This window comes from Monodelphis domestica, chromosome 3, assembly GCF_027887165.1.
Source record: "Monodelphis domestica isolate mMonDom1 chromosome 3, mMonDom1.pri, whole genome shotgun sequence".
Lineage (NCBI taxonomy): Eukaryota > Metazoa > Chordata > Mammalia > Didelphimorphia > Didelphidae > Monodelphis > Monodelphis domestica.
Window position 1 is genome coordinate 310,562,547 of NC_077229.1, and position 22,482 is coordinate 310,585,028.

A 22,482-nucleotide genomic window follows, 5' to 3' on the forward strand; every position below is an offset into this window, starting at 1 on the left:
GTGGTATCAAATTCAAAATAGAAACAGAAGGCACTAAACTATACAAAACTGACTTAGAAAACCACACATTAACATTACATGTATTCTATCCTATTTTTATTTTTTGCTTAACATAGCTCAATTACATTTTAATTTGCTTCTGGCTATACGGGCACGTGCTGTTCCCTACATTCGATACCTCTACTTCAGATAGAATTTTGAACCTGCTCGGGGGGCAGAATGCTGGTATCTTGGGCTATCTATATTGACTGTGGTTCCTTATCCTTTCCAAGGACAATCAAATGCTTCAAAAATTCACATATTATTTATATCAAACATTCAGCTAAGAGGCCAATTGAATGGAACAGCTGTCATTCTGAAAGTACTAAGGCTAAATGAAGAAGATGATTAAAAGAGAACTAATTTCTGGTTCCTCATGCACAATAACTCAGGTCTCATTCTTAGGATCATAGAGCTAGGACTCAAAGGGACCTGGAATTCCTTCATTTTATAGGCGAGGTCATCGGAGGCCTGGAAAGTCAACCATCTTGCCCAAGGTCCCATAGGCAGAAAACATGGGAGGTGGTTTGGATGCTTTAGCCCATGGCCGCTGGTTACACATAGTAATATTTCCACTGTTGTCCTGGTTTTCAAAAAAGGGAAGAGAAGGAAATCTGCCATTTCTGTCTCTCATTCCTCACCCCATCCTCCTAGAATTGTGTTTCATTTATCTGAAATGAAGTTTCTTGGTAGAGAGAAAATGTGTCAGAATCGAGCTTTTTGTAAAAAGTGATTAAGGTGAAGAGGAGAGAATACATTCGAAACTGACTTCCTGGCTCAATAATTGCTCTGTAAGGTGAAGCCTGGAGAAGCCTCAGCTTGACTCTCTGACATACTAGATAGCATAGTCTATGCCTATTTTTTTTATTTTTTCTCTAACAAGTTTACAGCAGTGTATGGCAGTTACAGACTTTTTTATTTCAAAATATGAAAAATTCAACTTTATTAAATTTGAAGTGAGGTGGCAAAGAGGGAGGAAAGCACATTATAGGAATACATTTTAAGACTAAAGCTCAGAACTGGTGTTAAAAAGGAATAAAACAATTATAGACTTCATCAAATAATTGTTTCTTAATTGTTTAAAGAGAAGAGTGGCAGGTTAATATTATCCCTTCTTTGGGTTTTCCTTCAAGTCCCCATTCTTCTGCACCAATAATGTTTTGCTTACTGGAAAGAAGGATGATCCCAACTATTTATTTCTAAGTTATTAAATGGAACTGAAAGTATTTCTTCTGCAGAAGCCACACTGGGAGAAGATGGCCACACCAAGAGCAGGGACATATATTATACCATATATTACATTCTGCTGAGATCTTAGAAGGCTTGATTATGCCTCTGTTTGCTCCTACTGGCAAAGAAAGAGAGAGGTTCTTGCCAACACATAAGATGAACTCTGGTCTCTTATCCCTAAAAGAAGATAGACTATGGGAGTTAACAAGGCTCACCCAAGGACAGGGAGAGATGGAACTATAAGAATGTCATTAGTTGAGGGGTTCCACATCAACATCCTAATTTGCTGAAGTGTAATGGAAAGCAGATTGACTTTACAAAGGGTTTGAGTCCTGTTTCTGACAAGTAATAGCTATGTGACCAAGGACAAATCTCTTAATCTGTGTCCCAGGGAATTCCTTAAAAGTATAAAAATGTTAGAGCAGATGCTAATTTGCGTTAATGGAAGGAGTATCTATGGCAAGAGTTCCCAAGTTCCAATGAAATCACAATTATGAACCAAAGAATTTATGGGGATAACATAGCATTTATTCCCCCTCATGAATTATTGTATTAGACCCTGTTCCTAATGAGAATTGTGGGGAATAACTAAATACAACTGTCCTCCTGTTTCTTCATCTATAAAATAAAAAGTTTGGACTTTATTATGGTTCATAAACTTTAAAATATGCATATATTACAAAGTTTATATATATAGTTTATATGTATACATTTATTCACATATAAATTTCATATATGTATAGATAACTATTTCAACATAAATTTTCCTTTGCAATATTAGGCATTTAAACATATAATTCTGTAGAGGGATCCATAGCTTTTATCAGACTTTTCAAAGGGGGTGTCTAAGAAACCAAAAAGATTAAGGACCTCTGGACTAGGTGATCTCTGCAACATATGCTATTGTGCCTGGACTCTGACATCCTGTTTCTTAGTGTGTGGCTGTCCCCATAGAAAGTATATCAACTTTGCCACCAATTTCCTAATATAAGAAACTTTCACCTGAAGCGGGACTATTTGATGAATGAATGAATGGAGGGAGAGTGGGAGTAAATGAAAAAGTATATATTAAACACACATGATACTCAAAGCAATAAGAACACAAACTGAGGAAGAAAATGGCAAATGACTCTAGTATCTTTGGCCAGAAAACCTCAAATGGAGTCATGGAGAGTCAGACATGACTAATTGACAATCAGGAACACAAAAAGAAAAACAAAGCAGTCTTTGCTCTGAGGGAACTCTCATTCCAATGAGGGAAACAACACATATAGAAGGTTCTCTCTACAAGTCTGATGGACACTTGATTAACGACTCTTGATCGTTGGAGTGCATTGGCAAAATAAAGAGTGATTCCTCTTTTTGAGGTTATCTCCATTGATAAAAATCCATAACTCTTTTTGATGATGAACCATATGACAGTGTCAAGGACTATGCTGGTGAGAACATTTTTCTCTGGGTCTTTAGTCCTTAGGGCTATAAAGAAGACACTGTCCGCAGCACCCAAGGAAGCTATTTTCAGGTCTTACCTTCATAAGAGTTGCTTCCCAGGATGATGGCTGCCAGGGCTGGATTGGAAGCAGAATTAGTAGTTAAAGGTGCCGTTATTTCAGGGGTCCCTGGATTTACTCAGCCATCAGTGTCAGGGCAGTACAATTAACAGAGGCGATACAGAAGAAAGAGGGTCATTGTAGTGGTGCAAGAAATAGTCCAGCCATGGCTGAAGTTGTCTGGGAAAGGGGCAGTTCATCTCTGAAAAATTCCTTTTCTTGGGCTCTGGAAGATGTTTGCTACGGTAACAGGTTCCTGGGGTTGATGGCAGAGCAGAGACAGCAAGGATGCAATGACTGTGAATCACAGGAACATCATTTTACTTGAGAAACGAGGAAGATGTTTTTGGACTGATGTAGGGAGGAATTATGTCCCCTGGAGGTTGATGCTAGCCAGAAAAGCCCCAGTGATTCAACTGTAGTCATGGCTTAGCACGTTGGCCTCCTTCCTTGGATATCGGAATTTCTATTTTGCTCCATGGAAGGAAATGGTTTCCTTCATTACACTGACTATCCTGCAGCACCAGATAGCCAGATTCTACAGGTTACTCTTTGCTTCAATTTCTTTTTTTCTGTGGATTGTGACAAAGGCTGGCACATAAGAAGAGTGCCAGCCTTTGTCACAGGATGTTATGATTTGGGTGCTATGATTGCATGGGGGAAGAGAAACTAGATTGCCCACAATGGCAGTTTGAAAAAGGTAGAGCCCAGGAAAAATGTGTAGATTCTTCCCTTCCTTTACTTTTACTGATTACCTGCCCTTTTCTCTTAGGTTCTCCAGAGAACCTAAGTAGCACTATTGTGGGGGGCTTGAGGTGAACACCTGGGGGTCAGGATGGGCATTCAAGACTCTATAACTTAGTTTAGAAATAAAAAGAGAAATTTATTAATTTGGAATTTATGTTCAAGTGGCTGGGAGAACAGCATAGATGGAATACCGCCTTCCTAAAGGGACATGTTCTGGGTCTTTTATACCCTTCCAAAAACAGGGGGCTCAGTGACCAGGAATGAGGGATTGGAGTGAGGTTGGGCCTGAGTGGGGGATGTCCTAGATACAATCTTATGGTATCAGTGTCCATCTTGGAATCTAGGGGAGACACCAAGGAGACTATTTCTCTCAGGTGTCTTTCCTTATCATCAGTCTTTGATGTCCAGGGTCACTTCTTCTTAAGCATTAAGAAGAATTCAAGGAAGGAGAGGAATTTCTTGTTTTCTGTTTAACCTGAAAAACTTCTAGGGTTTGGGGTACCCAAGGAAAGCTGGGGTCCTATGCCAACACGATGCATAGAGCACTGCGCCTTGAGTCAGGAAAAACTAAGTTCAAACACTACCTCAGATGTTCTAGTTGTATAACTTTAGGCAAGTTTCTTATCCTATCTGCCTCAGTTTCCACAACTGTAAAATATGGATAAGAGCACCTACCTCCTAGGGTCGTTGAAGATTGAATGAAATAATGTTTATAAATATCTTAGCACAGTGCCTGGCACATCTTGTTGTTCAGTTATTTCAGTCATGTCTGACTCTTCATGACCTCATTTGGTATTTTCTTGGCAAAAAGACTGGAGTGATTTGCCATTTTCTTTTCCAACTTATTTTACAGATGAGGAAACTAAGGCCAATAGGGTTAAATAACCTGCTTCAGGCTACAGTTAGTAAGTGTCTGAGGCCAGATCTGAACATAGGAGGATGAGTCTCCCTAACTCCAGGCCCTGTGCTCTATCTATTGCACCACCTAGCCTGCTATACTTATTTCCCTCCTCCCCAGCTCCTTTAATCCAGACCTTTTACGCTGTACCCTGGAGAGGTGCATGTACTCATCTTGTTAACTAGGTTCATAGGATTATAGATTTAGCACTAGAAGGGACCTTAGAGGTATTCTAATCCACCCTCCTCATCTTGTCTGTGACTGGTCAAGCAATCCATGCTAATGTACTTATCAAATTTTCTCAAATAGCAAATGGGACTCTCTTTGTTATTGTTTTTATATCCTCAGTGCTAGGAAGTGCCCTGCACATAGTAGGCACTTAATAAAGATTAGTTTTTGTCCCGGGGCGGTTTTTATAAAGGCCACAGTAGAGACATGTTGTCTATTTATCATTAGGATAATAACTTGCACATAATGCTGGGTTGTTTCAGGTTATTGCTCTGGAATCTTCCACTGTAAATCAATTTGGCCTGCCTGTGGTGTAAGTCTGTTTTTATTTGGACTTGCACCATCTGAGAGCTCAGAGATTTCCTGCAGTGATTGCCAAATGAAGAGTAGGGAAAGCTGGGGGAATAATGTAAGCATCTCTTTAGTGTTCCATCATTTGCCATGTCACGAATAAATGCAAATTTTTCATGAAAATAGAGGAAGTACATTTTAATTTCTCTAGAAATATTGGGTAGTGGAATCCTATTTTTGTAATTATTTATGTTGTAAAATTGAAAGGGTGATGACGAGAGTCTAATTCATCAGGTTGTTCAACAAACACAAGGTAGGGAACAGAGGTAAAGAGTATTAATTTTGTTTCATTTGATAGTGGTTAACCCTAAATGTCAACAAATGTCATTTGTTGGAAATCTTTCCAGTTTTTACTCTTTTTGTTCTACTTTACCTATTTCACTCTGGGCCTCCTTCCTTCCTGCCCCTGGGAAACAAACAAACAAAAAGTTAAACACAAATGATAGCGTAGAAGTCTCAGAAGTACCTTTTATTTAAAATCAGAGGACCTGGGTTCAAATCTTAATTCTGTCATTTATTACCTTACCTCTATGGCCTCCGGGAAACTTATTTAGGGTCAGAGGAAAATAGCTGTAGGACTGAAAGAGATACTTAGATGTCTTCTAGTTTCATACTTTCGTTTTAAAGATGAGGAAACAGAGGTCAGTCTCACTGATCAGAAGTAGAAAACACTGCATATAAGTCTAGGTTCTCCCCGGACAGTATTTTCCCCCTTCATCTGTAAAATGAGCTTGGATTGGATGGCCTCTTCCATTTCTAAATCTGATGAGCCTAAATTCATAGGCAACCAAGAAAAAAAATACCTGGTGCCCTCTGGTGGATAAGATGGTAAAATTGAATGAACATTGGTCTTAGGAAGTCAAAAGTCTTGTGTTCGAGTTCTAATTGAGCTGTTTACTAGAAGAACCACTTTGAGCAAGGCATTTTGTCTCTTTGTAAACCTTTCTTTAGGGACAGCTTAGCTTAGGGGCAAATAGGTGGTATAGTGGGTAGAGCACTGGGCTTAGAATCAAGAAGGTTTCAATTCAAATCCAGCCCCAAACACTTAGTTGTTGTGACCTTGGACAATTTACTTGGTCCCATTTTCCTTGGTTTCCCTACATATAAATGAGGAGAAGGAAATGGCAAACCACTCCAGTATCTTTGCTAAGACAACCCCAAATGGCTCCCAAAGAGATGGACACGGCTTTTCGTTTCCTTACCTTTAAGATGGGAAATAATACTGGTACCACCTATAATTGGAGATTGAGAGGGAAGTTTGCTACAAGTACTTTGTAAACTTCCAAGGGCTATACAAACATGGATTATTATTACTATCATTATATCCACTAATTAATCCACTTTATTCTTAAAGCCTATCGTGGCTTCATCTCCACTGGTATGTAGCTTTAGGCAAAGTCCACAGAGACCCTGAAATGGATTGGGATTGGTAGGATATGCCATCATTTCAGTGGAATCCAAGGCTACTTAGATGCATAATTTTAAACTGTGAATTTTGCCCACTTGAGTCATTCCAAAGCTTCCATTTCCTTGAAGACATGAGCAAACTATTTTTAGTCGGTAAGCATTTATTCAGTGCCTAAGGTAGGTGAGGTTTGGCACATAGCATTTAAAACTGAAAAATCATTTCAATTCAAATCTTTATTATGAACACAGAGGAGGAAATGAGCATTACTCAAAGAGAAGCTAAATAGTTACAAACTATTATCTAGAGAATGAAATTGTCTGCCTAGCTCTGGAAGACACTTTTAAAAATCTTAATGCTTAAATCTGTGCAATGCAAACTGCTGAGTTAATGAATTTTAGAGTGAACTAAGTGGTGCAGTGGATAGAGTGCTGGGTCTGGAGTTAGGAAGATCTCTGTTCAAATTGGGCCTTGGCCACATTTTAGCTCTGTGATCCTGGTAAGTCACTTAAATTCTATTTTAATCAGTTTTCTCAACTATAAAATGGGAATAACAACACTTACCTCAAAGGGTTATTATGAGGATTAAATGAGCTAATCTTTGTAAAGCACTTAGCATAGTGAGTGACAGAAAATATGTGCTATAAATATAAATACAAATGCTAGTTATGGTGATGTCAGCTGTGTGAAATAGAGGATAGAGTGCTGGGTGCAAAGTCTGGAAGACTTGAGTTCAATTCAGAGAGAGAGGGATGGTCCTGGGGTCAGGAAAACCCTGGTTCAAGTTCAGCCTCTGACAGCTACTGACTGTGTAACCCTGAGTATGTGAGTCCCATCTGGTGCTCCAGGGAATTCTCAGATACTCTAAATTATAGACAATTACTGATCAAGGGCAATTTTCTACCCCAGACTGATGAAATTGTGGGTCTAGACCAAACCTGCCCCTAAAAGACTATTATGTAGAATGAATGAGATAACAGACAACAAGATTGCCCAGAAAAGTTGCCTAGTTGTTCTCTCTTGTCAGTTATTAGTAAACAATTTTGTTGTTTCTTGTTTCCCTCTCCACCAACCTTCCTTTAACCATCCTTTACAGGTCACAGTCTGTTGTGGAAGCTGGGACACTGAAACATGAGGAAAAGGGAGAGAATGAGAACACCCAACCACTCCTGGCTCTGGACTGAATTCCAAGTCACCAAAATCCATCTTACCGGCCTTCAGTGTCACCAGTCACCTATGAAGCACATGCTTAACTGACCCCCACAGGCACACATCTTGCTTGACAAAAGGTCCTCCACTTCTGTTGACAATAACGATCGTCACCAGCCATCTGTCTGAGCAGCCAAAGTTAAACAAAGACCGGAGGGATTTCTTTTTCAGTGAAGGATACAATGATGAAGCAAGACATATATTTAAACCAGGAATTATTTTTCTTTTCAATTTTTATTTTACATTGATGATATTAAAAGGATCAAAAGGGGTTGGACTTAATTCCTTGCTCACATATACAAACTACATTGTGGACGTGTTTTTCCTCACATATCATATTGGGAAAAAGCTCGAGCGCTTCTTCAAACAACATATGTCCAAATTAAATCACACAGATACAATTTTCAGGTTCAGTGTAGTGAGAAGCCATGAGACAACAGCATCTGCAATAATTTTATTTTTCATTTAATTTTTTTTTTCTTTAACCTCACCACCAGCATTGAATTGTTCAGCCTGAGAACATGTTCACACAACTCTGGCTGGGTACAGTTTATTTATTTTGATACTTGGCTAACACTTTTCTTAATTTTTGTATCCTCTCTAAAACCATATTGAGTCACAAGTCACAAGACACACACAATCGGAAATACAATTATTTCATTTTTATGACGTGATTTTCCATAGGCAATTCTAAAGTCCATTCACTCAGTTTGCAACTGTTTAAAGGAGAATCTCATTGGAAACTTTTTTTTTTAATGATTAATGGAACTATTCAGATTGTTTCATTTAGGTCATGACAGCTAAGGAAAATGCGATGGAACCATTTAACTCCCTTCCCTCCTGCCATCAGTTAAAGATTGTAGACAGAGGGCGGTTCTGGTGGTTGCTAGAGAAGGCAGACATTCAATTGAGGAGGGATACCTCCCCTAATGAATGAATGAATGACCAAAATGGCATGTACTCTAAACAAAAGGAGCAGAACAGAAATGCAGGACTGAAATGCCAAAGATCAGCTCACTGCTTTATTTGTTTTTTGAAAAATCAATCCTACCCACTCACTGAAATGGACATAGAGATGAAATAAAAGAAAATATGTAAGAAATGATTTTGTGCTATGAGTGTGTTTCCCTAAATCAATGTTTACAATTTTAGGCATCTTTTTCTCTTCAGCCACCTGCTCTAAAAAGACAGTCATCTATTTATTTGTACCATTACTAGGCATCATGTGTCAAAGAGAAGGTATTTCAATTAATGATGGGTAGTATGTTGCAATTTTAATTGGAAACATTTAGGAGGGCCAAAGTTTAAGCTAAGCAAATCATAGGGAAGATATAATTCAATAGGTCGTGGTCATTTCCAAATGGAATTTGTGTTTATAACAACTTCTTTACTAAAAAGAAGTCAAAAGTATTCATTTTAGCATACCAGTCATTGCTAGTGGTACAGAATAACAGAAATGGATATTGTTTATGCATTATGATCCAATCTTGCAGAAACCCCAAAATGGGGTTCCAATCCCACCTCTGACAGTACTAGCTGTGTGACTTTGGGCAATTCAATTTATTTTTCTGAGCTTCAGTTTTCTCATGTGTAAAATGGGGCTAGAAATACCTGTGGCTGTTGTGAAGCTCAAATGAAATATGTATGTCAGGCGCTTTGGAAACTATAAAGCATCATATAAATGTTGGTTACTATTTTTATTTTTGCAAAAAAAAATTGATGAAGTAGAAAATGGAATTAAAATATAGCCACTCTGCTAAATGCAGAACAGTGTAAATAAAACCAGTTACTTTGGGGCAACCACTCCCAATCACATGCCGAAATAACTTCATCTGTACTATGACCCAACGACTGTTTTTATACAATTATAGAGAGAGGTGAAGAAGAACTTAAGGCAAATCAGGGAGCCATTTTAATTGCTTGGTTTTATATATGTGACAATTGTGGGATCCAAGTTTTTAAAATGTCATTGAAGCCAATTAGTGCTATGTTTTAAAACAGTGAAAAAACATCTGCCTATTAAGTGGGTAGTCTCGACATCCTGATTTAGTGACCTGATTTAAAACACTCTACCTACCATGGTGACCTAAGTTAACATGAGTTAGCTTGTAAATCTGTTTCTCTCCAAATCTCATGACATGAATGTAAGATGATCGTTCCCATGTGCATTTTCTCATTTGAATTTTCTGTACATGTATGCAATAGATTTACAAACAGGAACCAAATTCAACAAGAATTGACATGAATGTTAGTTACTATTACATGAACATTGGATTGTATCGTCCTTCTCTGTTCAGTCACTTCCTCTGTTTAAATAAATACTGAAGGACAAAAATGACTTTTTTCTTCCTGCTTTTTCTTCTTGATTTTGGTCATTATTTTGAAGGTGGTTTTTCTCCTGATTCTCCATTCCACACCCTAATGGGCCACCCCCTAAACTGCCCCTTTCCCCACACCAAAAAAGCCCCCAAGTAAAACACCTGGTTTCAAAATGTAAGCAACTACATAGGAACCACCAAGTAAGGTCCCCCTATGTATCATCAACCTGTACATTCTAGTTGAGGCTCTTTTTTACGAAGGAAAAGAAATAAAAACTCCCCAATCCCCTTCCAGTGGAATCTGTGTCCTTGAGATAAAAGAAATACAAGTAGTCTTAATATTGGAAGATGGCTAAAGGAGCCAGAAGCTGCCTTGTTTATTCTTGGAAGGAAAAGACTATGTGCTAACTAACTTTCCACCAGGACCCCAGGCACTCAAGTTCATAAAAAAAAAGAAGAAACCAAATATGGCATTAATGTGGCATTTAATAAGCATTTTTGTTCATCTTGGCCCATGAAGTGGTATTCAGTGCATGATTATCATCACATTCTTAATAAAGAAATTACTTTGCACACCTTTCAAAGGGTGCATTTCATTTTTATTTGGTTTTAGAAAAAAAGTCAAAATATTTTATTTCATTAAACTTTTATCTAGTGATTTCATAATTTATGGAGACCATTCTTTAACTTACTTCTTTTTAATGTGCATTATTAAAAATTCTCCCATGCAAACCTGATTCTTATTTTAAGGCATTCCTTTTCATTTTCTGTAGCAACTCTGTTCTAAGGCAAGAAGTTAAGAAGAGTGTTTCCAACTGTTTTAAAGAAGAAAGGGTTTCTTATGATACCCTAATATACAACAAAGATCTTAGCATTTTCCCACTTACAGTAATTACACTTTCCATTCTGTTTTACTGAATAATACTACCAAAAATATATCCATGAAAAATATAGCAGTGATCCTCTGAGGTACAAGAGGAGCATTCACTCATCTTCCACATGGATTAATACTGTATAAAGATAATGGAGGGCCTGGACCCTGATTGCTAAAGTTGTCAAGACCCACAAGGCCTAGATCCATTGCCTCCATCTGTTGAATCTTGGGAGATGGAAAATTTTACTTTGGAAAAAATTTTTTTTCTTAAAAAAAAAATAAAAAACCTAATCCTTGGCATATATGAGAGTTTTATTTACATATGCTTTTCCAACAACAAAACTATTCTTAAGACAACCTGCTCAGTTTGTCTCTACTATCAAAACAAAAAGGGTGCAAGTCAAATACCAGGCCTCCAGGTAAAGAAAAAAATAAAAAGGGAGGTTATTTTCATTTTTTGTTTTGTTTTTTTTTTAGACAGCTCCTGCTTTCTATCTTTTCTTCTCTATCACAGTAGGAAAGCAATATTCTCTCTCATATCAGTTGCTTTATACTAAAAAGAATTACAAACCCAGGAGAAAGCTCATCTTGATAAAGAGTACCCAAAGACAACAATACTAAACAGCTAGAAGTGAAGCCATTATACAGCAAGAAAGAAAGAAAGAAAGAAAGAAAGAAAGAAAGAAAGAAAGAAAGAAAGAAAGAAAGAAAGAAAGAAAGAAGGAAGGAAGGAAGGAAGGAAGGAAGGAAGGAAGGAAGGAAGGAAGGAAGGAAGGAAGGAAGGAAGGAAGGAAGGAAGGAAGGAAGGAAGGAAGGAAGGAAGGAAGGAAGGAAGGAAGGAAGGAAGGAAGGAAGGAAGGAAGGAAAGCATGTGGTGGTTCATAAAAATAAATGCTCTATGGCTAGCTTAATATAAAAATACAATTACATTTAAAAATTACAAAACGATAATCATCCATTCACATTATCTACATTTCTGATCAATGCACACTGACAAACCTATTCTAAGGGCAAAATCTTTGGCTGGTAAGATAGAAGGTCTCATGTATTCACTTTAAATGTAACCATCAGAGCAGCATGGAACAGAGAAGGACAATTTCTAAATGAACTGGAGTAGACAAACCAGTCCTTCAGTGTCTTCTAAACCTGAGCAGGCTGTTACTTTGCAGGCTGCAACTCACACAGAAGCATCGGGAGCTTCAGTGTTTTAAGGTTACGTCTACACATCAGGCAGATAAAATAGACATTAACAGCCTCCCTCCTCTGTGTTCCCAGACTAGAATATGTGCTAAATTGCAGGAAGACTTCGCCTCTGCTGAGGGGTCAGCTCTGGGTGCCATACATCCACAATGAAGATCAGACGCAGGGAAGATGCATCCTGCCACACTTCATGTTCAAAGGAGTCATCAAAAATGAGCACTTTCCCTTCTTCCCAAAACCTGTAAAAGAAAAAAAAAGGCATTTTTCTATTATGATCTACTAAAATTTAGGTGTCTGGATGAATGTTAGGAGCCACTTCTTGCAAGAACTCTTACATATTTGTGAAAATAAATTTTGATATCAAAAGCCTAATTTAATATTTTTGATGATTCAAAAGGTAGTACAGACTCAAAGATTCTTCATTACAAACATGAATTCTTATTGTTCAGTATTATAGATGAAGAAAGTAAAGGAGATGGAGCTAAAGGTAAACTGAAACTATGATATATCTTGGAAACATTTAAAGACAAAATCTCTTCTATTAGAGTCTTAGACACTAAAGGGTTAAAAACTGGCCACTGGCCCTCCCTAAAGTGCATAGTCTTCCTGTTAATAATCACATGACTTTTGTGAAAGCTCTCTGGCATCCTTCCTGGCTTTTCAAAGGCAAAGGATTATCCTTTTCAAGGGACAGCCACATCATGTTATTCCATTGGGGACAGGACCACTGTACAAAAAAGCAGGCGCAAAAAGGATTATTATTCTTTACCAAAACACAGTAACAGGAAGACCAGGTATTTCCCAGATATTGTTCTGTATTCAGAATACAGGCACACTTAGAGATTCTTGTTCTTTGTGTTAATATCATCCGCAAACGAGATTTTAAAAATCTATGCCATTCATGATTGGGGTGCCTCCCCATCAGCAACAGCTATCAGTATGTTTAGGAAATACCAACTAATTTTAATGTTAAATTTAATGTTAAAATATAATCAAAAAGTAAATAGAGGTGGAGAGAAGAGGAAAAACCAGCTTGACAAATGGGAAAAGAGCATAAGATTTAGAGTTAGGATATCTGGAATTGAACTCTGGCTCTGATCCTTACTAGCTGTGTAAGCAAGGGTTTGCCCTCCTGAATCTCAGTTTCCCCATCCATAAAATACAAATGATACTATTTACACTACCTGCCTCTCCAGGTTGTGATAGAATAATCACTTAAAAATGTGAAGTGAAAGGATGACTAGAAACCATTTACTTCAATCCCTTTATTTACAATCGAGGAAACTCAGGTCTACATAGGTGAATTGGTTTGCCCAAGGTCATATAGATAATAAATAGCAGAGCAAGGATTCTAACTAGGATCCTATCACTCCACATCTAGCATTCTTTCCATTTTTCCCACAACAGCATACTTCCTCATCATTGTATCATATAATCCAAATCCCAAACAGAAAAGAATTTTGAATTTTTTATGTGACAGATTAAATTGAATTCAATACATATTTATTGATTGATTACTAAGTGGAAATCACTGTGCTTAGTGGTAAAGCTCGCAAAGTTAAAATACAAAGTTGGCAGTTAGTTAAATTGCATATTTTTTTAAATGCTTTGATTTTGCAAAACCAAATTTTATTATAGAAGTAATTTCACTATACATGTTGTACTCAATTAAAAACCCATTGTTAAAAATCCAAGATACTGTGAAGAAAATCATAGTTTAGAAAATGCTAGCTGAGTTTCAAGTTATTCAAACACAAGATTAGCAGTGTTTTAAGACATCAGAATAAGAACAGGGCTTGTACCATTTACATGTACAGTAAAGTACTAAGATTAAGTGTGATGACATAGTTAACAAATGTCAAAATAATTTTTTCAAAGTAACTGATAAATTAAAAATCTTGTACACTTCTTGAGGGCAGAGATTATTTCTGTATGCCTTATAGTATTTAATAATGCCTAGCACTGATAAGATTTCAATCAATCTATGACTGACAGTGCATCTAAGATTTAAATAAGATGTTGGTTTACCATTTCAATTTCAAAGAGAATAAAATTTATGTCTTTGATAAAAGGACTAAGCCACAGAGTAGCAAGCTAACTTGCACAAAAATGGCTATCACAAGTCCATCAAACCCAATTTCACATATGAAATCCAGAGGAAATCATCTGAAAACAAAGCCAGAATTAAGAACGTGACCTTGAAGGCAGGGATGAATGGAGACAAGTTTCCTCTTTGTGCTAAGCATTGCTGTTTTATGTATAGCTGGCATGTCATCCATGCTCACTGAAGAAAGGATGAGATGCCCATCCAGGGAGAAGAGAAAGGGTCTGTAATTCTTTTTTTTTTTTGAAGGATCTGTAATTATTGAAATGGCCCAGAAGCAACTTTTTCCCCCCTTATTTTAGTATTGCCTGATGAACTAAACAATTCTTTTTAAACTCTTACCTTCCATCTTAGAATCAATATTGTGTATTGGCTCCAAGGCAAAAGAGTGGTAAGGGCCAGGCAATGGGGGTTAAGTGACTTGCCCAGGGTCACACAGTTAGGCAGTATCTGAGATCATATCTGAACCCAAGACCTCTCTCTAAGCCTGGCTCTCAATTCACTGAGTCACCCAGTTGCCACCAACTAAACAAATCATGGTCTTTATATATAAAGGTATGGCTATAAAAGAAAAAGGGGAAGAAGAGGTGGGGATAAAGGACAATCCTAGGAATTTGGATTATGTAGTTGTATAGTTGGAAAAGTAAAATTCTCTTCCAAATGAGTTACTGAGATCAATGATAGTAAGTTACATGTCCACGACTGAATAAATTGTAGACAGTGATAATGATTAATGACAAAGAAAATGCCAGATCCCAAATCTCTCTCAGTCTATGTTTTTTCCATAATATTACAATGAAATTTCTCTCATTTTTGTTGATCAACTCTTTAGATTGGCTTAGATCATGTGTTTTGTGCAAAAACACACACAACATATATATCGCTTAATTTGGTTAAGGATAAACTTGTTTTTGTTTTCAAATTTCATTTAGAAACCAAGGCTGTATAGACACTAAAGAGTTAGCTAGCTATATGTTTCTAGCAACCCTGCTGAACATTTAGACCACAAACTCTGATCCAGCCCCCTAGTTCAATATCAGATTCCCCACCAAAAGGAAAAAAAAAACAAAACCAGAGAGCCCATAAAGAATTATTCTACTCATTGTCTACCAGTAGTCTGAGGAAGGTCAGGGTGGGAATGGGTTTTTGTTTGTTTGTTTGTTTGTTTGTTTGCTTTAAAAGAAACTGTTAAAGAAGGCTAGAATCAAAACAGAAACAGTGGCTTTTATCCTTTCTAGTATTAACAATTACTTCTTTAATGGGGCCTCTCTCTTTCTCTCCCTCTCAAAAGGCACAAAATATAGTGCTTTGCCCCAGAATGTCAGAGCAGAGAACCTATAATATAAGTTAGAAGGATTTGGGGGATCCAACCAGCATCTGAACCAGAATCCCTTCTACAAGATCTTCAAAGAGTAGTCATTCAACTTCCACTTGAAGGACTGAATTAAAAGAAAATTCATTATCTCCTCATATAATGCAGTAAACTTTTGTATAGCTTTGTTAGACAATTTTTTAGGATATCAAATCTACACTGCCTCACTGCAGTTTCCATCCATTGTTTATAATGATAACCTATGGGACCAATCACATGAAGTCTAATCCTTCCACAGCCATTCAAATACTTAAAAGACAGTTATCTTTTTCCCTTCTTGAATCTTCCCTTTTCTATGCTAATATCACTATGTCCTATTGCATGATTTCATCTCAAGGATTTTCACTTTTCAGGGCATTATTTTCTGGTCTTAAAATGAGCAATATCCTTTGTAAAATATGGCATCCAAAACTGAACATAACACTCAAGATATGGTTGGAGTAATGAGGAAAACAATGAGAACATTACCTCTTTGTCACTGGATAATATGCCTACCTTAGCTTAACTTTAGACTAAATTTACTTTTTTATAAGCTCCAATTCTGTTCTTTAATATTTTTTGAGGTTCACTAGATCACTCGGATTGTTTCTCATAGCCTGTATTTAAAAAAAATTAAATCAAATTTTTTCATTAACAAGCATTTCTCTACCTACTTCTTACTTCTCCCAATTAATAAAATTAAAAAAACCTTTCAAGACAAATATGCAGAATTAAGAAAAGCAAATGCCTACAATATTAGGTCTAAAAATGCATGCTCATTTTAAATCCCTCTCTATTTTCTTGTACAGTTGATTTTTAAAATCCAATTTGCAAAACAGAAAATGGGAAAAAGAGAGGGAAAGGTAAAAGCGGAAAAATAAAACAGGGAAACAAGTATGGTGAAGAATAGTGGTAACAACAGCAGCTACTCCACATGTTGACACCTGACCCTGTTTATGAAGATATGGAGGGGAACCAAATATGACCCCAAGAAGGTGGTTTGCCAAGTTGGTGGAAAAATTTATTAAATGTACTATAAATCCATTCATTCATTTTGCAGGGATTCTAATATTTTATGACTGTCGAAAGGGATTAAAACAAACAGGAACTAAAAACTGAACATAAATATGGAGTAGGCAATACCACTGAACACAGAGTTCTATTCCCAGGGAAAGTGAGACAACTAAAGTAAACCTTCAACATGATTTTGGGGTTGACATTGATTTTTCTGAGGTCATGATAACTTCATCACTCCATGTGTCCCATTTGACTTATGTCTGCCCTTTGTAAACTTCTCACATTGCCTCATGTACTCAATTCCCTGGCTTTGGGCATGGATACCTCTTAAAAGCTTAAATTGAAAAAAAAAAAACAGCCCTCAAATCTTCATCAATTATCAGATGGAGCCAGATTTGCAAATACCCCAAAGTGCAGCACTTATTAGACTAAAAGATAAAAGCACAGGACAATAAAATTTATCTAAATGCCTGACTGAAGTGGCTGGAGAGGTTAAAGCAGAGATCCATCTATCACCAGCATGGGAAAGTGAGAGGGCTTTACACAACAAAAGGAATCATAAAGATGTCAAAGGTCTATTATACCCCTTCTGGGCTAAAAACAAAGGCCATCATTGAAATGCAAATAAATATTTTTCAGACCACTTAGTTTGTGAGAAAAGCTTCGCAGATATGATTAAGTTAACATTCAAATTATGACATGGAAAGACCTCTCTGAATAAAAGAGCCCATGAAACACATTGGAAAGGAGTCTTCCTAGCAACCTTTCCCAGCAGTTTTCATAGAAGCAAGTTCATACAGGCCTCAAGTAGAATTCTTACCCCATCAGGCATGACTTGACCTTTTCCAAAACTTATTTCTGAATTTTATGTGTTAAAGGGAAAAAAAAAATTTACTTTAGCTTTGTAAAATGAGAGCAGAAAATCTGATTCCAAAATAAAGTAACATTATAAAAACCCTACTGTTTAGCAAATTGTAATAATAATGAACACAGATAATTTTAGTGCTATTTAACAATAAAAATTCGGTTCTGTAAGTAGCATCCATATTAATAATACTAGGAATAATATTTTAGACACTTATACAGCCTGTCTTCTAAGGAAATTAGCAAAACTTTTGACCCAGCAATACTACTATTGGGTTTATGTCTTAAATTGATCAGGACAAAAGGAAAGGAACCTTTATTTTCTAAAATATTTAGAGCAGCAGCTCTCTTTCTGGTGGCAAAGAACTGGAAATTAAAGGGATGCCCATTATTTGGGGAATGGCTAAATGAACTTTAGCACATGATTATGATGGAACATCACTGTGCCATAAGAAATGGCAAGCAGATTAATTTTGAAAAAAACATGGAAAAACTGACATGAAATTATAATGAATGAAATGAGCAGAAGCAAGAGAATATTGCATTATAGTAACAGATATATTCTTTGAAGAATGACTTCCGTGTGTCCAACTCCAAAGAAAGAACACATAAATGGGAATAAGTAATACACAGTTTTATATACACACATTTCCTTTCCTTTTTTTTTTTAACCTTTACCCCCCTTCTTAGAATAAATACTGGATATTGGTTCTGAAGCAGAATAGAGGTAAGGGCTAGGCAATGAGGGTTAAGTGACTTGCCCAGGGTCACACAGCTAGGCATGATTTCATATTTGAACCCAAGACCTCCTGTCTCAGGGCCTGGTTCACAATCAACAGAGCCACCCAGTTGCCCTCTTTTCTCTCCCATCTTGCTATGTGCAATTGTTCTCTCCCTACCTATCTAAGCACCTGACCTGGAGTTGTGTGGTGGTGGTGGTGGTGGTGGTGTTTTTTAATGTCTTATCTCCCCATTGGATAATAAGATAAATGAGGAGCTAGATCTGTACCTTATCTATGTTAAAATCACTCTTGCTACCTTGTGTGTTTCATGGTGTCTATGTAAAAAATGTTTAATTGAATTAGGGGAATAAAGGTCTTGAGTTTTCATAGCAAATCAAAGCAAAACCACAAATATCCCCAACATCTCTAGAAATTAATAACAAAATGCAGAAAGAAATATGAAGTCCAATTTAAAATATATATGTATATGTATATATATGGGAGTCACTCTATCAAAGCACATTCAATACGTATATAAAGATAATTATAAAATGTTTCCTAAAAAATGAAAAATGTCCTAAATAAGGGAGGCACAATCAAAGAATCATGGCTATATTATGCTCCTATAATAAAAATGATAGTCACTACATTAATTTAAATATTTAGAGAATACCAGTTAAACTACCAAGAGACAACTTCAAAGAGCTAAACAAAGTAATAACAGATCACTGGGAGGAACCAAAGGGCTAAACTCTCAAAGGAAATAATGGGGGTGAGAGGAATAAAGAATTTGATTTCCAGGCTACGAAGAAACTAACATAAAAGAAGATTACAAGTTATTCTTCAGTGGCATGTGGACAAAGGTTATATATTAATAATTCTCAAAAGAAGAAATTCAAAAGATCAAGTTTTTTAAATATTCCAAAATATTCAACAATATAAGAGATATAACTCTGAGGTTCCACCTCACACTGCAAACTGGCAAAAATGAGGAAAAAAATGGAATGGCCAATACAGAATGGTTGTATACAGACAGACTCACTAATACATTGTTAGTAGATTTGGTAATTAGTCCAACCATTCTGAAATGTAACTAGAAAATATTCTAAGAAAGCAAGTAAAATGGATATATCCTTTGATCTGAAGACCCCAATTCTAGGCATATTTACTATGGAAAAATGAAAGGTTGTATTTACACCAAAAATATCTATAGAAATACCACCACCCCCAAAAACTGCTATTACTTTTTAAAATAGCAAAAACTTGTAAACACAAAATATGCCTATTCACTGGGAAATAAACAAATTGTTGTACATGAAAGCAATGAAGTATTTCTTTGTTATAAAAGAAGGATTAATGTGAATAATAGTGATACAGAGGAAGATTTATATAAACTGATGCAAAATAAAGTTAGTAGAATCAGGAAGGCAAGTTTTACTATAATTATAAAAATAATATATAATAAGTTAACTATTATAAGTTAGGTAACAAAAGACAACCACAAAATTAAAATTGAATTACTAGAAATTGTAATAAAAAGTTTAGTCTCCTAAAGAAGATATGAGAATGTTGTTTCTTCCCCTTTTTTGAAGAGATGTTGGACTGTCAGTGTTAACTGCTGTATATAATACTGGAGTTGGTTGATATGTTGTTTCATTTTTCTAGGGAAAAAAGAGCTTTACAACATGCTTTACAAACATAGTTGTTTCTAAAGTTGTAAATGTCTCGGGATGGGAGAAAGGAAAAGAAGACTGTGCAATTAAGTAGTAACTGATTTCCTGAACTGTTCTGGCTGCCCAGTAGAAAAGCAGATACCATTAACACAGGCAGAGACCAGCATTAAGGAAGAGAAATCGTCTCTGTACTCCTCCCCAAAAGAGGCTGGTGACAAAGGACTACAAATTCCACACTAGATCCCAGACCATTCATCCCAAGAGGCTTGAAGGGGTACACAAAATATAGAAGAAAATTTGGAGGTTACATCCAAGTTTTAGACAAAGCTGAATTGGGAAGAAAAAAAGGGCAGCCAAAATTCTGTCCAATGTGGCATGTAAAAGAAAAAGTGCTTAGGCTGGGTATTATAGTGGATTGCATATGATAAATAGCAGTTCTATTGTATTTAGCTTTTATGCCACCCTATACTATATTAAATGTTTCAGGATAAAAAGGTTATATCAATTCAATCCATTCTTAGAAGAGGTTTTCTCCTTGTATATGCATGTAATATAACAAACTTTATCATTGTTCCTATTTCATCAAACTCATAGGATGACAAAGAAAGGAAAAATGTTACTAATCAGCAAATATACACCCATACAAATTCTGCAAAGTAAAGATTTAAAATTACAAGATTTATTCTTATCTTCTTGATTCTTATATAAAATCAACAGAAATGATTGCCTGCAATATTCTATCGTCATTGAACAAATAAGAGTTATTTTCACTAAAATTCCATAAAGGTAAAGAGGAGTATGTGTAAAATCTTCTCATAACAGTCAATAGTGTCTTGGGACACTCTTCTCTAATCACTATATAACCAGATCCCAGAGATCAGTCTAGAGACTGAAAAAAAAATTATAGAAGAAACTCTGAAGCCTGGAAGAGTAGTTGGTAAAAGTGAAAGATAAAGTTGACTACAGTAGCAGAGTCTTCCTATAGTAATATTCCAATAGATCACTCTCGGTTTCTGAGAAAAACAAAATTCATCAAAAACTGGGAATCTGAAATAACTTGGCAGTAAGGCTAGAGAGGGTTCACAACAATGCTTAGCCATCAGAAGGAAAAGGATTGGCAATAAAAATAGACAAAATTTGAATGAAAAAGAGAAATTAAAACGTATTTCAAAGAAATGTGATAGGGAAAAAATAGGGAAGATGAAGTAGTTCACTTTTATTTCAGTTTAGAAGGAAAAAACCCATAACAAATGAGGCCTAAATTTGGGATTGGACAGAATAAGGGTAAAAGGACCAGGATTCTACTTTTGTAAGCAAAACAAGTACTTACATGAAAGGAGCTATATAGATATCCTTTTTTTTTTTTAAACCCTTACCTTCCGTCTTGGAGTCAATACTGTGTATTGGCTCCAAGGCAGAAGAGTGGTAAGGGCTAGGCAATGGCGGGTCAAGTGACTTGCCCAGGGTCACACAGCTGGGAAGTGGCTCAAGCCAGATTTGAACCTAGGACCTCCCGTCTCTAGGACTGGCTCTCAATCCACTGAGCTACCCAGCTGCCCCCTATATAGATATTCTTAATGTAAGAAAACAAACTTAGTGTTTATACCCTAAATAGAAAGGGGATTAAATTCCCCAATAAAGGAATGTGGAAATGGGTAAGAAACAAAACCCCAAAATTTGCTGCATATAAAATACATGTAAAACATAAAGAATGAAAATCACAACAAAGAACAAAACATATCAAGCTTTAGGTGAGCCCCAAAATGCAGAAGTACCTATTATGTCAGATGAGATAAATAAAAGGATGTAAAATGTCAACAGAAGCAAATATAAACAACTACACTATGTTTAAAGTCTTATAGATAATGAAAATAATAACAGCATTATATAATTACCAAATGGCCTCTTAGCAAAGTTCTTAAAAGTTAGGGAAAATGCAAAAAATATATGCATAGTAGTATGATAATAGCATGACTCTAATGATTCCTTCTCAGGACTAGATAAATTCAACAAAAAGATAAATTAGCAGGAATATAGCAAAAATGATTGTTCATCTATCTGAAATAGTTCTATGAATGCAAATTATAGTAATAGGATAATAAAATTAAAGATATAACAATTTTCAAAAGGGGACAAAATTACAACTATCTTCAGATGACATACTGATATGGAAATTAGTGTGATTAATAGTTTTAGCAAGGTATAAATAAATTTAAATTTACAAAATTTACAAAAGTCAATAGCATTTATATACAGTATTGACATAAGCCAAAGGAGAAGCTAAATTTAAAACATCAACAAAACATATAAAATATCTTGGAGTTAATACATCAAAATACATATTTATATAAATGTAACTACAAAACATTCTATACTTAAAACAATTGGAGTGACATTCACTACAAATAATAATGCTAATATAACAAAAATAAATTGCCTAATTTACAAATTTAATGTCATACCATTCAAATTATTGAGTAGATACTTCATAAAACTACATAATTAAGCAATAGTCATGAAAATGACTTAATATTCATTTTTAAAAAAAAACAGATGAGTAGAAGAAATTAGGTAATTTAGAAACAAAAGTCATCTAACACTGCACAGTTTGGTGAATCTGAGAATGAAAAAGGTTTCCCTTTCAGAAAGGAATTCTAAAAACACTAGTAAACACTTTGACAGAAATTAAGTTTAAACTAACA

General features: G+C 35.9%; 2 protein-coding genes across 11 annotated transcripts in view; one reads left to right on the forward strand and one right to left on the reverse strand.

Annotated features, from left to right (window-relative positions):
- Positions 1 to 9,992, forward strand: part of CLVS1 (clavesin 1) — a 226,707-nt gene extending 216,715 nt beyond the window's left edge. The window contains exon 6 of the mRNA XM_001379352.4: positions 7,545 to 9,992. Within this exon, the coding sequence (XP_001379389.1) occupies positions 7,545 to 7,632 (88 nt within the window). The 3' untranslated portion in view covers positions 7,633 to 9,992. The remainder of the gene's footprint in view (positions 1 to 7,544) is intronic.
- Positions 9,993 to 11,119: 1,127 nt separating this feature from the next.
- The window catches only part of ASPH (aspartate beta-hydroxylase), a 261,874-nt gene continuing 250,511 nt past the window's right edge, over positions 11,120 to 22,482 (reverse strand). For all 10 annotated transcript variants that reach the window (XM_056823966.1, XM_056823963.1, XM_056823968.1 and 7 more), the window contains one exon: positions 11,120 to 12,288. In XM_056823966.1, coding sequence (XP_056679944.1) covers positions 12,138 to 12,288 — 151 coding nt within the window. In that variant the 3' untranslated portion in view covers positions 11,120 to 12,137. The remainder of the gene's footprint in view (positions 12,289 to 22,482) is intronic.